Below are 15,468 nucleotides of genomic sequence, written 5' to 3'. Positions count from 1 at the left end.
ACATACCTTTTAACTCCTAAAACTTCATCCTCCCCTGACTGGGCTTGAATGTTCATTTATAATCACTTTTGGGAATACGGCTATTTTGTAACAAGATAAGAACTGGCAACAGTGTTGGGTTGCTTTCTTTTGTTCTGGTCTAAACCCTTCCAGCTCAGATATAGGAAACCCATTTTAATAAGAGTAAATGCTTTGCTGTTTTGCCTGGAGGTGACTTTAATTAGAAACACAATTTCCTGGGCCGACCCGTGGCTCACTCGGGAGAGTGCGGCGCTGGGAGCGCAGCAGCGCTCCCGGTGCCGGTTCGGATCCTATATAGGGATGGCCGGTTCGCTCACTGGCTGAGCGCGGTCACAAAAAAAAAAGGACAAAAAAAAAAAAAAGAAACACAATTTCCTAAAGTCTCAAACCCAGTATTGGTGATACCAGGTAACCAGAACTTTTGCATGAACATAACACACACTTCAGCATAGCTGGAGTGGTTCTGAGCAATGAGACGCTTCTGTTCACCACCACCTACACAATTCCTAAACTTGGACACAGTCAGGTAGGAAGAACTCCTAAGATCTTTTCTCTTCAGAAACCATTCTTAGGGCCAGCCCTGTGGCTCACTCGGGAGAGTGCGGCGCTGATAGCGCCCAGCCCGCGGGTTCAGATCCTATATAGGGATGGCTGGTGCGCTCAGTGGTGCAGGCAACACCGTGCCGTGGGTTGTGATCCCCTTACCAGTCAAAACAAAAAAAAGAAACCATTCTTAAATTCCTGAAACCTTAACAGGCATTTAACGTTTGAAATTAAACTTCCTTTGGGACTTGGTATTCCAGTGACTTTTTTTGCAGTAGCGTTTGTTTACCTTTTGTCTTTCTGATTTACCTGAGGGACAGATGCCTTGTGGTGATGCACCAGGGGAACTACTTCATTATTTTATAACCTGTTTCTGCTGGACTGAGAGCAGATGAAAAACATATCACCTCATTGTAAGCATAATGATGCACCACGAAAGGAGAATCTACTGATTTTTTAAAAAATGATTTTTATTATCCAAAGGATCTAAAATCTCATTGTCAAATGTTGCCAAGGGTTGATTTACATCCAAGATTGCAAGGTAGTTTTCAGTTAAGAATGGGTCAACTGGAACAGCAATCTCTCTCTCCATTACAAAAAATCTAAAGATTTGGACTTTATGATTACGAATGAAAGTAGGATGACTAGGAAGTACTTTTTATGTTAGTCTATAGTATGTTAGAAATTACATTTATTTATTTTTAAATAATGCTTCTGTGAAATTGATCCTTCCTCACTAGCATTTCCTGGTGACAAGTTATAAAACTGCCTTGTTACACGACAGCATGCTGATGTTTATTTTCTTTTTGATACCCAAAGGTACACGCGTTAAAATTAACAGGCATACGATGGGAAGCCGGGATGGTAATCAGAGCTGTAACGCGTGCATCGGAACAGTTCGGCCCGTTTTCAGCTGCCCGAGCTAGCTTTGCTTTCTGCTTGCTCTCTCAGCTCAAGCTCCTGGAGATCAAAAGCTTGTCACACCAAAGAACCATGAATGGCCCAGGCTGGCACATGGCTCTTGGCATTCTGCACTCTGCCCAAGTAAACCATGTAGAAAATGGCTTAAATGGTGCATAACACATCCATGAGCTGGACCTATAAATACTTAAAATACTTGAGTGCTATTCTTGTACAATTGCAAAGCCTTTAAGTTCAAATGCTCAGTTTAGTGTTCGCTAAAAGACTGAATCCCAGGAGCCTCTTTTCTCGCACTCTGAAAATCAGCTCTGTCTGCTGAATAGAGCTGGAGTCTTTTTGTCTCTCCTACCACCACTCAGCAAGGCTTGGTTTGAGTCCAGATAGTTCGGGTTTAGAATGCAGCTTTAGAATTCAAATGCAGATGTTCAAAAAGAACACACTAGAACCACTGACGTCTTGTTCACTGATATGAACAAAAATGGTATATCACGACATTTCAGGACTCACATTAGGAAAATACAGAATGATTCTAAGTAGGAAACAAGTCCCTTATCCTGTAATTGTCTGTGACTAACGAATCTTGAATGAGTGAAATGTAACCCATGGCACCGTAGGTTGGAAAATCGGGATGCCTGGTTCTATCTAGAATTGTGTCTTCGAGGCTCCCTGATTCGAGGTGTCTGCCTCTTTTCACAGATGGCAGCAGCCTCCCTTCTGAGAGGATCAGTGGAGGACAGTTCTAAAATATTTAAGCATCTTGAGCCAAAAGGCCTAGATGGGAACAAGGATTAGCATTATTATTTCATTAACTGGCTTTCAGGCAAATGCCTTAACAATGTAATGTAGTGCCTAAACATAATTAAAAACCTTTAAGCACTTCATAGAATTGAATGTCCACACTGTTTATGGCAGAATGGTGACAGCAAAATGGATTTTAGGGAGGTAATATCTTGTCCAGTTTGGATGCTGAAATATTCAGACCATCCTTCCTTTCTTTTTTTTTTTTTTAAAGAATTTGTTTTTACTGCATAGGAAATTAATTCAATTGTAGAACAAATTTATTCTTAAAAACATGCTAAATTCAAACTTTCCACAATGCCCTCTGTCATGGTGGTGAAGTCTATGACTGGCACAGCTGTACCCCAAAGCAGTAAATTCAGCTTCTACAGGGCCACTGTGTGAACGGTCACCCGATAACTCCCCTTTAGAAAATGCTTCTATGCCGTGACTAATATTGAGTCATCACTGTCCAGTTCTTCCTCTTTTTATGTTTAAGAGGAGCTATGTAAAGCCCCATTTATCACATTCTGAGCGTCTCTTATCTCCAGGTCTCAGTTTTCTTTCTTTTTAACAGCTTTACCAAAGAGTTGCAAAACTAACCACTGTCCCTTAAAGTCACTTGCCTGTCCCTTCTGTCTCTCACCACGATGATCCCTACCTGCAGGCTGAAGGGGAGCCCTGCTAGGCAGAACACAGAGGCCCCAGGGCTGGGATCAGGACCAAATCAGAGGGCCCTTTCTCCAATACACTCTGGTTCACTTGCCCTGCCTTTGGCTCTGCAACGTTTGGATTCCTGTTGAGCACTGACTCTGTCTATGACCTTGTACCCCTCCAGTGGGTATTTCCAGCCTTTGGGAACAGCAGAATTTCTGACCCTGTCTTGCCCTGTTACTTCTACTGTTTATGATTTCAACAGACTTTCTGCTCTAACCCCTAATTCGACCTGACTTTTAACCCATGTTTTGGGACATCTCCAGACCTCAATCTTCTTTTTTTTAAAAAAAAAATTTTATTTTATTTTATTTTGTCAATATACAATGTGGTTGATTATTGTGGCCAATTACCGAAACAGACCTCAATCTTCAATTGGCATATGAGGCCTGGCAGGAGACCGGCCCTTGTCAATGTGCAAGCATAGACTCGACCCTGTGGCACTGGCTCAGGTGGCAAGAGATCCCGGTCTCACCTGGGCAGGATCCACGTCATTCAGCATCACCACAGACGTGCAGTGATAATCCAGGACCAGCCTCCAAAAGTCTTTGACTGTGTTTGGCAAAGGGTGCTGGGTGACTATGAAAGCTGAAGGCTGCTTATAGCTCTGCAAACACAAACAAGGAAGGTCCAAAGATAACCAGGAAAATGAGAAGGGAGGAAGCTAAGTTATTTTGTGCACATGGAAACTTGTGGCACAAAATGCTGAACATATTTAACAGTTGTTGGATTCTGTCACCATTTTCAACACCACAATAGGCTAAATATAAACTTATCTGCAGAATAACAATGATAAAATATTCTCACTTTGATACCAAGAAAACTTAGTATGTATCTCTTACCAATTTTTAAAATATTTTTCATAGAAAGGCAATATCAACTCTATACATAATTATTTTAAAGATGAAAATTTAACTTTAAAAATTATGTATAATTATAAGTTTTGCTTTTGCTAAGACTTGTTCGCTTGCCATTTGTTGTGTGATGGTGTCACTTATTTCTGCCACAAAGGACATGCAGGCTTTTTATGGCTCTGGAGAGTTTCAAACAAGTTTAAGTACCATGTATGATATCAAACCAACAGAATTAAAATTTCCATATCAGCACTGAAAATACCCATTCTACTGAGTAGCAGGAAGTAAACAGGCCTCAGGAAGTAACCAGTTGTGCTTCCCCATGTTAATTACTGCCTAATGCGGGAAGAAAGGGAAAAAAACAATGCTGTAGACCACATTATCCCATTTCCCTGCCACAGGGACTTAAGAACTGTCTCTTGCTCTCCCGTTAGCAGGTTAAACTGTAAGTGCTCAGACAGTGGCTGCGACATGTTTCATTTATCAGCGCTTCTGGACCGGTGGTCTCCAAGAGACCAAGAACGTCAGCCCTGACACAGAAACATATGTGGGTTCTGACATCTATTTTTTTAAATGCAAACTATTTTTCAACAAAAAGCAGGGGCAGATGAGCAGCTGCAGGAGCCTCGCCCCCATCTTCCCAGCGGCTCTGCTGTGTCCTTTGGGGAGGGGGCGGCTTACATCCATCAGGGCGGCGTTGATGTAGTTGCTGCTCTCGCCGTCAATGGTGATGAGGAAGGGCAGGCAGCGGTCTGGGGGCAGGATGTCCATGCACCGGTTTTTCTCATGGTTCCGGGGCAAGAGGGCAATGCTGCAGTCTTCCACGCGCAGCGTTGGTGTCACCATGTTTAGGGTCTACGGGACAAAGGACGGAGGAAAGGCATTTGAGGAACAGAACGGCTTGACAGCACATTTGTCTCATGTTCTGCATTTGAAAGATGCAAGTTTCCTGCAGCTGACTGCAGGATGGTCCCCTCTGCCAGCCTTTCCTGTTCCCACTCCCCCAAACCCCACAGTTAGATTTACATTTCTTTTTCCTCTCCTTGGATTTTGTCCACAGACAGTGCCCATCAGGCACAGAGGCCAGAGGCAGAGGCCTAAGGGCCACTATGGGTCCCTAGGATTAAAAGCTGGATGGCTGGGGATTTGGGAGGGAAGAGGCTGGAAAAGAGCTTGGCCTAGAGTCAGGTACATTTAGGCAAAATGTGCATGTGAGGGGTACAATGAAGAGTTAACACCCAGAAAGACTTCTTGATATGTATTCCTCTGGTTTGACTGCACCATGGTTATGCTGTGAACTAACAGCCATAGTGCTGGGGACCCTTTGGTGTCTGCTTTCAAAGGTGGGGTAGAAATGGCTCAGTTAGACTAGTGGTTCTCAACCAGGTAACTGTGCCCCTCAGGGGACATTTGGCAATGTCTGCACTCATTTTTGGTGTGGTGGTGGTGCTACAGGTATCTAGTGGCTACAGCCCAGGGATGCCACTGGACATCCTACAGGACAGCCCCGCAACAAAGAATGATCCAGCCCCAGATGTCAATGGTGCTAAGGTTGAGGAACCCTGTGTTGGCTCAAGGGTTCAAGAGGTGACTCTGAGATACTTCTTACGGTGCAAAGTCACAGCCAGTCGCCTCGCCCTTCAAAATGACTTACCCGGAATTCCTCCTTAATCTGGCTTGAGTTTGTCTGTGGGTCCAGTTTGTTCATGTCGTAATACAGAGACCTAACTTGGGAAGCAGGGACAGAGGTGTCTCCACAAAGACAGGCTTCCAGGATTGCATCATGGATAAACACATACTGCTCCTGGAGAAGCGCATGGGACTAGTTAGTGACAGAGAAATCAAGGCAACCTGAGAGAACTAGAGAGGAGGGAGACAGTACCAGTTTTAGCCTCACATCGGCAGAATAATGGAAACAACACATTCTTGACAGAGAAACAAAGTGCGAGGACCTGACTGCCGGACACTGGCTTTTTAGTGTCAGTAATCTCGGTCCTCACGTGGGACAGCCGCAGTCATCTGATGGGCTGTGTGTGGCAGAATAAAGGGAGGAAGAGACGAACGGCCCAAAGCAGAATATTCTGCAGATCAACACCAACTGGACACTGATGCAAACCAGCACAGGCACTGGGGTGCTATAAGACCTGCGGCTAAAACGCCTCTGTAATTCTAATCCTTCTGATTTGGAGCTCAATATTGCATATGAGGGACGAGCAGAATCTTATCTGTCTATAATGAAAAGAGGATTTGCTGACCAAATTCGTAGTGCAAAGAAGGTCCAGGGAAACTGGACACCACTATGAACACAAGCAGTTCTGAACACTTAGAACTACCTACTTCAAAATATTAATGCATGTGACAATGACAAAAGCTCTTATGAGCCCAGAGAAGAGCTCCCGCACAGACGTACGTACAAGAAGTCCCCAGTTTAAAAAGGGCCTTCTCATTCTGATTGGCACTGACTTTCCCTACAATTAATTAAAGTTTTACCATATTTACTGTTGAGCTTTAGTTACATGAGATGTTAAAAAAGTCTACTATTACTGTTAATTTAACTTCTATAAATAACCAGGACCTATAATTCTCAAGAATAGTCCATTCCTACTAAGCAACACCTCAAAAAAGAGGAAGAAAGAAGAAAATGGGTGTGGCAACATTAGATCGACTGCAAAGTACATTAATAAAGTAAATTATTACCATTTTTATATTTAAAACACAGTAGACTCATTCTAAAGATGAGAGACCATTTTAACGCATTCTCAGTTCTTGTTATTTTTACGTTAGCTAAAAAATAGGATTAGGTTTCTGAGTGGCTTTTGTAAACACTAATGCACAATCTAAACATAAGGGCTTCTTATTTATTCTTTATTCTACTCCATAAATCATTTCCAGGTAGTGGGTATAATGCCTACTTAAAATGATCAAATATTAGTATAAATATGAATGTCCTAGGAGCAGGATGTACTATTTCTCAAAAATTTGAATTCCTGATACACCTTGAATGTCAATGTATAGTTACTAGTTGTGACAGAGTACTTCTACAAAACGGGCAAAGTCCCATGATGCCAGGCTGCTGGGGAATTTTTAGGGACAGGAAGCTACTGTTCTTCCCGGCACCCCTGGAGAAGAATAAAATGTACAGAGATTACCCTGAAGCCACTTGGCAAATACCTGGCTATTCTCAGGAGTGGTCTTGCTTGGTTACCAGCCAGTATAAAAGATATAGCAGAAGGAAACGGTATAGAAACCTCGAATGCTTAATGTAGAGACTCTACTGCGCCCCTGACACAGGAAAATGCAAATGTAGGCTGATGATGCTGATGCTGGTACATGGAGTTTGTCTGGCAGCAAATGCCTGGCCTTTGCTGTTTGTTTGTGAAAGGAAAAACAAAAAGGAGAAAGGGAGGGAGGGAGGGAGAAAACAGGGACTGCCGGCTACATCACTTTTCTTCTGGGGCGTTCTGGAGAGGTCACTGCCGGGATTTCTTCTGCCCGTGGCTCTGGGGGGTGGGATCAAGACGGACGGGAGCCAGTACCTCTGTCTGCACCATGTTCACCCTCCGCGACCGCAGCTCCCGGACACAGTTGTAGATGTCCACCACCCCCTCCCTCTCGGCCATGTCCAGCATGATGTCTATGACGATGAAGCAGCCGGTCCTGCCCGCACCAGCACTGAGTGAAAACAGGGGGCTGTCAGTGGAGGGAAAAGGGCCACTGGGCTGCTGTTGCCTGTGTTTAATTTTTACTAAGATGAAATTCACATAACAAAATTAGCCATTTTAAAGTACACAGTTGAGGCATGTTGTACGTTCACAACGTTGTGCAACCATCACTTCTAGTCCCAAGACATTTTCATCCCCCTGTACCCAAACCCACCACGTTTCCTTGAAGAGGTCTGGGAGCTGTGCTTACCTGCAGTGCACCACCAACGGGCCCGCACTGGGCGGGCTCTTTGATTTGACCTGCCGGACAAATCCCAGCAGGCCCGTGGCATGGTAGGGGACCCCATGATCCGGCCAGCCCGTGAAGTGAAACTGTCTGATCTCTCGGATTTCATGAACGCCTCTCTGTATTAGTTGGGCAGCCACAACAAAGAAGAAAACAAAGAAAAATAAATAAGCAAGAGCAAACAAGGCAATACAAAGTACCTCTAGGTAGTGAGTCTAGGGCCAGAGAACAGTGAATGCCAGAGAGGAAGGCCACCATTAGATTTAATGCACAGTTTGGAAGGCTCCCCACACTTAGGAAAATGTTTGTGGGTGTGGAAGGGCAGGTGATGTTTGGGGAAATGCTAATTTACATGCATAATTCCAGCAAATGACTGGATCCCTTGGGTTCTGTGAAACTCCTTTCTAAACAGTAGACTATGTTAAAAGTTTGTCTCACTTAGATTGCATTGTGTGCTGGTGAGGTGACAGTCCATAGAGAAAGAGGCACAGAACAGGGACCTGAAGGAATGAAAGGATATCTGTGTGTTCGATACCAGCCACGGAAATGCAAGCCCCTTGTCCTGGCTCTGTTGTACCCTGGGACCTCTCTGTTCCAGGTCCTTGAGCAGCTCACACACTGGCTCCCCTAGCTTTATGAATGGGGACTTGGGCAGGGTGGTTCCAATTTGGTGGTAAAGTATCCCATAAACTGGAAAAGCTTACCGGCAATAACTATTTATTTATTTCAAAGAGGATAAAACGACATTTCTTTCTCCCATACATTTTTTTTTTTGAAAACTTCTCTTTCTAGCTTTGCTAGATTTCAGCTCCAGCATCCTCAAGCCCTGAACTCCACCCATCATGAGATGAGCTTCAACTAGATAAGTCAGGGATCTCATTTTCATTTGCAACTCTGTTGTTAGATTTCTCTTTTCTATTTGGATAAATATTTAACCCATTCATTCAGTCACTAACAATCTGAGTGACTACAATGCTCTAGGCATTACAGGAGGTGCTAGGGCTACAGAGAAATGAAGACACTGTCTCCTGTCCTCGAGTGGCTGTCACAGGTGCTCGTGGGAAAGAGGCATGTAAGCAAATGTATCCTGTGGGAACCAGGGGGTGTTTTTGCTGGAATTCTAAGGTAGATCAGTTAATTGAAGGCGGAGGGCTGCCTGCCCCTGAACTGAAGGGAAGACAGAAGGAAAGAGATTTTATGGTTGTCTTTGTTTTTTAATTTACTCTTGTTTTGAGAATAATTAAGTTGATTTATACCCATCAATTTTGTTTCTAACTATGAGCCTATGTATTAAGACTGTTCTAAAGCAAAAGCCGTTTTGAAAACAAAAGTTCCTTCCAGAATCAAGGCTTCATGTCAACCTGGGATCAAATTGGACTTTCTCCCTTCTCTCATTCAACAACCATTTACTGGATACCATCTTTGCATTAGGTCCTGGGTATGGTTTCATTATATCTTCAAAATAAACACCTTACCACATTCACCACTAATCATTGTACACACAGATTTAGTGAGCAAAGAAGAAATTCAGAATTTTTATGTGCTTTGAAAGACCAGAAATGACAAACAATTATAGATTTTAAGACTTGTTTGTTATCAATGTGTTAATATGACTCAGTTTAATTAATACCCAAATGCTGAAGCTTTATTTCTCTGTGAAAATGCTATTCTTCACTAGAGCTAAAGCATTAAGGAATTAAGCAGTCAGGGATTTGCAAATGCAAATCAACTTTGTCATTTGCTAAATAGGCTCTGTGATCCCCCAGTAATATTACTAGGTGGTTGGAAGCCCAAATATCTTACCACTGAAACCATAGTCACATTTGGCCAATCCCAAAGTCTCCATTAGAAGACGTACGTAGAGTCTGTGTCACCCTCCAACCCCCTAGAGAGCTCCCCTGGTTTTATGTATGACAGCTTGGGCAGGGGTGGTCCCAATTTGGAGGTAGATGTCCTATAAAGTGGAAAAACTTATGATCAATAACTGTTTATTTCAAAGGGGACAAAAGGACATTTCTTTCTCCCATATACCTTTTTTTTTTTTTGAGAATTTCTCTTTCTAGCTTTGCTAGATTTCAGTTCTAGCCTCCCGAAGCCCTGAACTCCATGCATCATGAGATGAGCTCCAAACTGATCTCTCTAAGACCCATTTTCTGAGTAAGGTAAGTGTCAGTTCCTGGAATGCAGAAAACCTTTTCCCAAAATAATCCTCCACCCTCTAATGTGTTCACTATTGACAAGATTAGCAAAGGAAATTGCTTCCGATCCATCTTCCGTTCTTGTTCATTGGCACAGCAGTTTCTCCTTTTGCTGTTTTATAATACATTTGGGGAAGAAAATCATAGATGTGATTAGTGATCACAACCCAAACACTTCCCAATTTTGTGTTAATTATATATTTTTCTTCATAGCAAGTATGAATGCTGTATTAAAAAGTGACAGTCTCTTATTCCCATGTAATATAATGAGAAGGAAGAACCAGGTTGCACAATAGTGCCTAGCCCAAAGTGGGCGCTTAATAAATATTTGTGAATGAATGAATCACTAAGGCACCTCTCTGGATAGAAAATTCGGTGGCCATTGTCGACTTCTTTTCTGCTAGGACAGGCAGGGATAGGTTCACCAGACAGCCTAGATCCACAGAGACTTTTGAGCTGTCTTCCTCCCGACACAATGGACATTATATGTTATATAAAATCTGTTTAGGTTCGAATCATCAAATGTGTGGGAAAGGAAAGACGCCAATCAGATGCAAAACAGGAATTCAGCAGTTTCAAACTGCAACACATCTGCTTGTTTTGCAAAATAGAGTCCAAATTCATTTTTCACCTTTAGGTCCCTTGATGCAACGTGCTCTCGAAATAGAATCAGAATTGCAGGAGTCTCAAAGTACATGCCTAACCATTTTTTACTTTCCCTTCTAATGAGAAAGTTTAAAATCTAAGCAATGTTCTAATGATTTGTTTTCCTTAAAGATTCCAATTGCCCGGTTAGAAAATCACTGATATGTCATTTTGATTTCCCCAAATGCATTAATAAGCTCGTCTTCCTTCCCTTCCTTCTACCACATCTTCAGTGATTGTCTGATGATTACAATAACTGGGTATTTCAGAAACATTTCTCTGCAGCTGGGAATGGAGGAGAATACAATAAGAGGTTATAAAAAAGAGCAAAGAAACAAACAAATCCTTCCTTTGGCAACAGAGATGCACTTTCAGCTTATTAGAGAGCTGACTGTTGTTCAAAGAACTCTGTGTTTAAATGACGGCTTTTAGATGACTTTTTTTTTTTAGAGAAAAAAATACCGAGGGTATTTTATCACTATCTGTGTTAATGCAGTTATTCATGAGTGCTCTTGCCAAGAGCCACACAAAAATCCTCCATGTGTTTTTTTTTCCAATCCTGCCTAAGAAGGAAAAAATCGACATCAAAGTGTGAGGTTCAGAACTTAAAGCATTGAGTCAACCAGTCCTCCACATTCTTTGAAGTCTCCAAGCCTCCTGCCTGCTTGTTAAAAAAGACAGGCTAAGAAAATAAAATGCTAAATAGTATGAGAAACATATTAAAATAAAGTCTTTTCAGCCTTGTGATTCTATGACAAATTTGGATTTGCAAACCAGGAACAGTAGTTCAAAACATCAGGGTAAATTAGCAGATGCTGCAATTTCCTGGATTTCCTAAAACTTGTCTTGTTAGTCCAAAAAGTAAATTTAGATGCAGTAAGAATATAGAGTAAGCGGAAAGGCCAAGAGCCAGCTTCCCAATGGTCCACTTACAATGTGGGTCCTCCAAGGGACCTGCTCTATTAAATGAGTGTAAGCAGCACAAATTCATGACAAAATGGTCAAGTGCAGTGCAGCAGTGCAGGGCTTCTGGGGAGTCAGCTCTCGACAGTGGAGTCTGTGGCTCTCTGGAAGGTAGAGTGTTTCTCTGTCACATCACCTCCACTTCCCCACGGCCTACCTGTGACACTTCTCTGGATGGACTGCAGTTTGCTTCACCTCCGGCCCCTCCCTATGTCAGCAGAAAGAGGGGAATAAGGAAATTCCCTGTTACGCCCTCCAGTGCTTCCCAGAGAAGCAGCCCCATCCACGCACACGGGATGAGGCAGGGGAGGACCAAAGCGCACACTCACCGACCCAACACCGGCAACTGCGGCCGGCAGATGTCAGTAGGGCAGCGAGTATGAACGAAGGTGCTGGTTCATGCAAGGGGGTCACGTGCGTAATGGAGATCAGTCACTTAGGTTTCCAGGTAGGTCACTTGAAAACCCTTCAGTCCATATTAAACTGAAGGCCTCAAGAGCCTCAGGAAGTGAGGGATTCCAGGAGTCAGTACCTGTGTCTCAACACTGACACTAACTCACCCCTGGGAAACCCAGATGACATACACCCAGGAAGTTCATCAGACTGGAAGGCCGCTTATCAAAATTTAACAAACTTTGTTCTGTGAACAGAGACAGGCAGAACAATACCAACCAGTTTAAAAAGAAAAAGAAAATAGGGCCGACCCCCTGGCTCACTCGGGAGAGTGCGGCGCTGGGAGCGCTGAGGCCGCAGGTTCGGATCCTATATAGGGATGGCCGGTGCGCTCACTGGCTGAGCGCGGTGCGGGCAACACCAAGCCAAGGGTTCCTATCCCCTTTCCGGTCACAAAAAAAAAAAAAAAAAGAAAGAAAATAGACATTTTCTCTGGGTTATTTGCAAAATATAGATTCTTATGAAATGGGAATGATTTACTTTAAAGATGAACCTGAGCTACTATAGAATCAGAAAGCAAGATGCAGTCTTGAGAAACCACCAGGTAGAGCCTACCTGCATTCAGGCATGACCACATGTAAATTATCCTAGACAAGTTAATGAGGCTAGTATTGTTCCACTGACATCTGACCACAGCTTTCCAAAGCAGTATGAAAACTTACCTTTTCAACAGCAAATGTTCTTATCACATATTCAGCTAGTAGTTCTGTTTCTATCAGGGTAACTTTAATGTCTTTGTATATCTCTGTGTCATCTGGCCAGTATTTGCAGCATTTGACCTTTAGAACACACAAAGGAAATTATGAGTTTAGGTTTTTTTTAAAAAAAGTTTCCACAGTGATGGGTCATACTACGATTCATAGGATAAAATTTGCACACAAAAATAAAAGTTAACTTTATACTCAAGAGCAAAGTCTATTTTATTTAAGATTACCTACGTTTTTTCTTTTCCACAAGAAAATGAAATTTTAGTTATGGGAGAAGTAAAGCGTAGGAAAATGGTCTAAAGTTAACAAATTATATTTATACTACAAATACCTCAGTGCAGTAACCATTCATTTCCTGTGCATCTCTACTCAGGGAAGGCCCTGGAAAAATAAACTATAGAGGGAAGCTTGCACTATTTTGGCTCCTCTGAATTTTAAATTCCTTCTAGTTTCAGAAATTGACATTCTTTGAGGAGGAGTGAGCAGAAAATCAGAATCAACACTAAAAATTAGAGTCATTTTTTTCTGAAGCTGGAAGGAGTTATGAGGTTTTCCCAAGTTAGAACTACAGATTCATTTTAATCTAAGTATATTCAATAAACAAAAATTGATAAAATATGAATACAGTCTTTCTGTATTACCTGAAGCCTCCAATCTAAAGGATTTTTCGCATGGAAGAAATTCATTAGACTCAGCCCGTCCTAGCAAGTTGGTGTCTTTGTTGCGTGGCTCTTCTAGATGTCAGCAGAAGCATGGCATGAGGAAGAGCGGGAGCAGAGGCTGGGCAGGGACACGTGGCCATCCCCAGTCTCTGTCCTTGGCTTCTTCTGCCACTCCTGAATTTGTGGCAGTTCATCCACTCTCGCTCCTGCCCCGCCATGGGTGAATTCTATTCAGTAACTCTGGCTCCAGTCCTCAAATGCTGAATTTGGTTTCAATACTTCTTTTGTGGGCATCTTCCCTTGGAGGTCCTGCCAGCACCTCAAAGGCAAGATGTCTAAAAGAGAATTCTTTGTCCCACATCAACTGCCCTCTTCCTGACTCCTATGTCAATGCCACTACAATTCCTCAGTCACCCAGGTACCAAACCTGGCGATTCCTTCTCCAAAACCCAACCTGTTGCCAAGTCCAGGAGTGCCTTTGAAATATCTCTCAAATCTGTTTTCTAAACTTTGATTCCTTCTGCAACAATTTTAGCTCAGGCTCTGATGTCTTTCTGCATGAGCATTATATACATATAAATGCCAAAAAAAAAAAAAAAAAACCACAAAAAAACAAAAAAACAAGCTTCCAAAGTGTAATCCCAATGCTATTTACTTGCTCTGCTTGAGAATCTCCTATTTCCAACAACTGTCTGTGAAATTAAACAGAAATTCTTTGGCCTGGCATGTAAAGACCTTTTTGTATTTGGCCACAACTAGCATTTTCAGTCTTTCTTTTCTATCTGCATATATTTTATGTTCAAGGACAAGTGGTATGCCCTATCTCCAAACACACCCCACGATCCAAACTCCTGCTTACACCATTCCTTCTATTTAGAATGTTCTCCTCTAACGCATTTATTCCCAGTTGATTGCTTCCATTCTTCAAAGTATATCTCAAATGCCACACCCGTCCAAAGTCTTTCCTCCACAGCTGTGACCTCTCTTTGATCCCTGACGAGATGTGCCTCTTCTGGAGTAGCATGACACCCTTTCCACAATGCTGACGGATGCTTGCTTATTACCAGCCCACACATCAAGGGTGGTGTTTCTGCAAACCCTGTAGCACCTGGTCATTGTGTCTTGTACACACTAAATATGTAATGGATACATAAAGAACTGAATTTCCTTGAGAAATTAATAGAATCAGTGTAGAAAGGAAAATCCCAGACAGGAGAAGTTTACAAAAGGAAATATGGGCAAGAGTTTCCCAGAATGCTGAACACCTGTGGTACACAAATGTTTCCAGGGTGGTATGTGGCTGGTTATTATTTTAGCTTCTCCCTTGTGAAACTTTCTGGCACTCAATTCAGTGCAGTTCCAGGTAAGTCTCATTACCTTTAATTAGCAAGATGTAAACCAGACAGGCTAAGAGTTGGAGATACCGGTGGAGCAGCAGACAAAGATGGTCCCTGCCCTAAGTTTTCAATCTCCGTTGGGAGTCTTTTTTGTTTCTTCCATCATTGGAACATTATCTGTGACTTTAGAAAGGGCTTATCTATAATATCTTAGAAATTTACACCATGGATACGTGTGCTGTATCTAAAATATCCTAGAGTAAGACAGATCTATAATTTCTCCTTTCCTAGATGTAAAGTAAGTCTGAGCAGATCATGTATATTTGTAGAGATGTCTAATTTGAGGGTAACCATAATTTCATTTAGAGAATGTATAGCACTATACTTTCACAATGCTGATGAACAGAGATGCTCATATGGTCCACACCAGATTCTCCTATGAGGGGACTTGCTTGCAGTTTTTCATGACTTCAATTATGCAAGCAGAAGGTAGTAGAAAGATATCAAATGACAAATACAGTATACGTATGCACTTTTAAAATAATTCTTGATGGAATGAATATACAATTTTAAAGTTCATGTATTTCTCTGAAAATTACGATTGAGCAAAACACATCCCCACACTTGCAACCTATGTTATACTAGGTACATCTTGCCTAATAAAAATACCTTATCTAGGTAGATTTTACCTAATTAAAACGAATTTTCTAACACAGGATGCAGGT

General features: G+C 42.2%; 1 protein-coding gene across 4 annotated transcripts in view; it reads right to left on the bottom strand.

Annotated features, from left to right (window-relative positions):
* The window catches only part of PTPRM (protein tyrosine phosphatase receptor type M), a 784,215-nt gene that overhangs the window by 21,251 nt on the left and 747,496 nt on the right, over nt 1-15,468 (bottom strand). For 2 of the 4 annotated variants that reach the window (XM_063077465.1, XM_063077467.1), the window contains 7 exons: nt 12,700-12,816; nt 11,742-11,792; nt 7,743-7,897; nt 7,367-7,502; nt 5,485-5,634; nt 4,512-4,685; nt 3,452-3,583 (listed from right to left, as the gene is read on the bottom strand). In XM_063077465.1, the coding sequence (XP_062933535.1) occupies nt 3,452-3,583; nt 4,512-4,685; nt 5,485-5,634; nt 7,367-7,502; nt 7,743-7,897; nt 11,742-11,792; nt 12,700-12,816 (915 nt within the window). The remainder of the gene's footprint in view (nt 1-3,451; nt 3,584-4,511; nt 4,686-5,484; nt 5,635-7,366; nt 7,503-7,742; nt 7,898-11,741; nt 11,793-12,699; nt 12,817-15,468) is intronic. The other 2 variants (XM_063077466.1, XM_063077468.1) reach the window with 1 other exon arrangement.

Source organism: Cynocephalus volans, chromosome 13 (genome assembly GCF_027409185.1).
Source record: "Cynocephalus volans isolate mCynVol1 chromosome 13, mCynVol1.pri, whole genome shotgun sequence".
Lineage (NCBI taxonomy): Eukaryota > Metazoa > Chordata > Mammalia > Dermoptera > Cynocephalidae > Cynocephalus > Cynocephalus volans.
The sequence above is the reverse complement of the archived record's forward strand: the minus strand, read 5'-3'. Positions and strand labels throughout refer to the sequence as shown.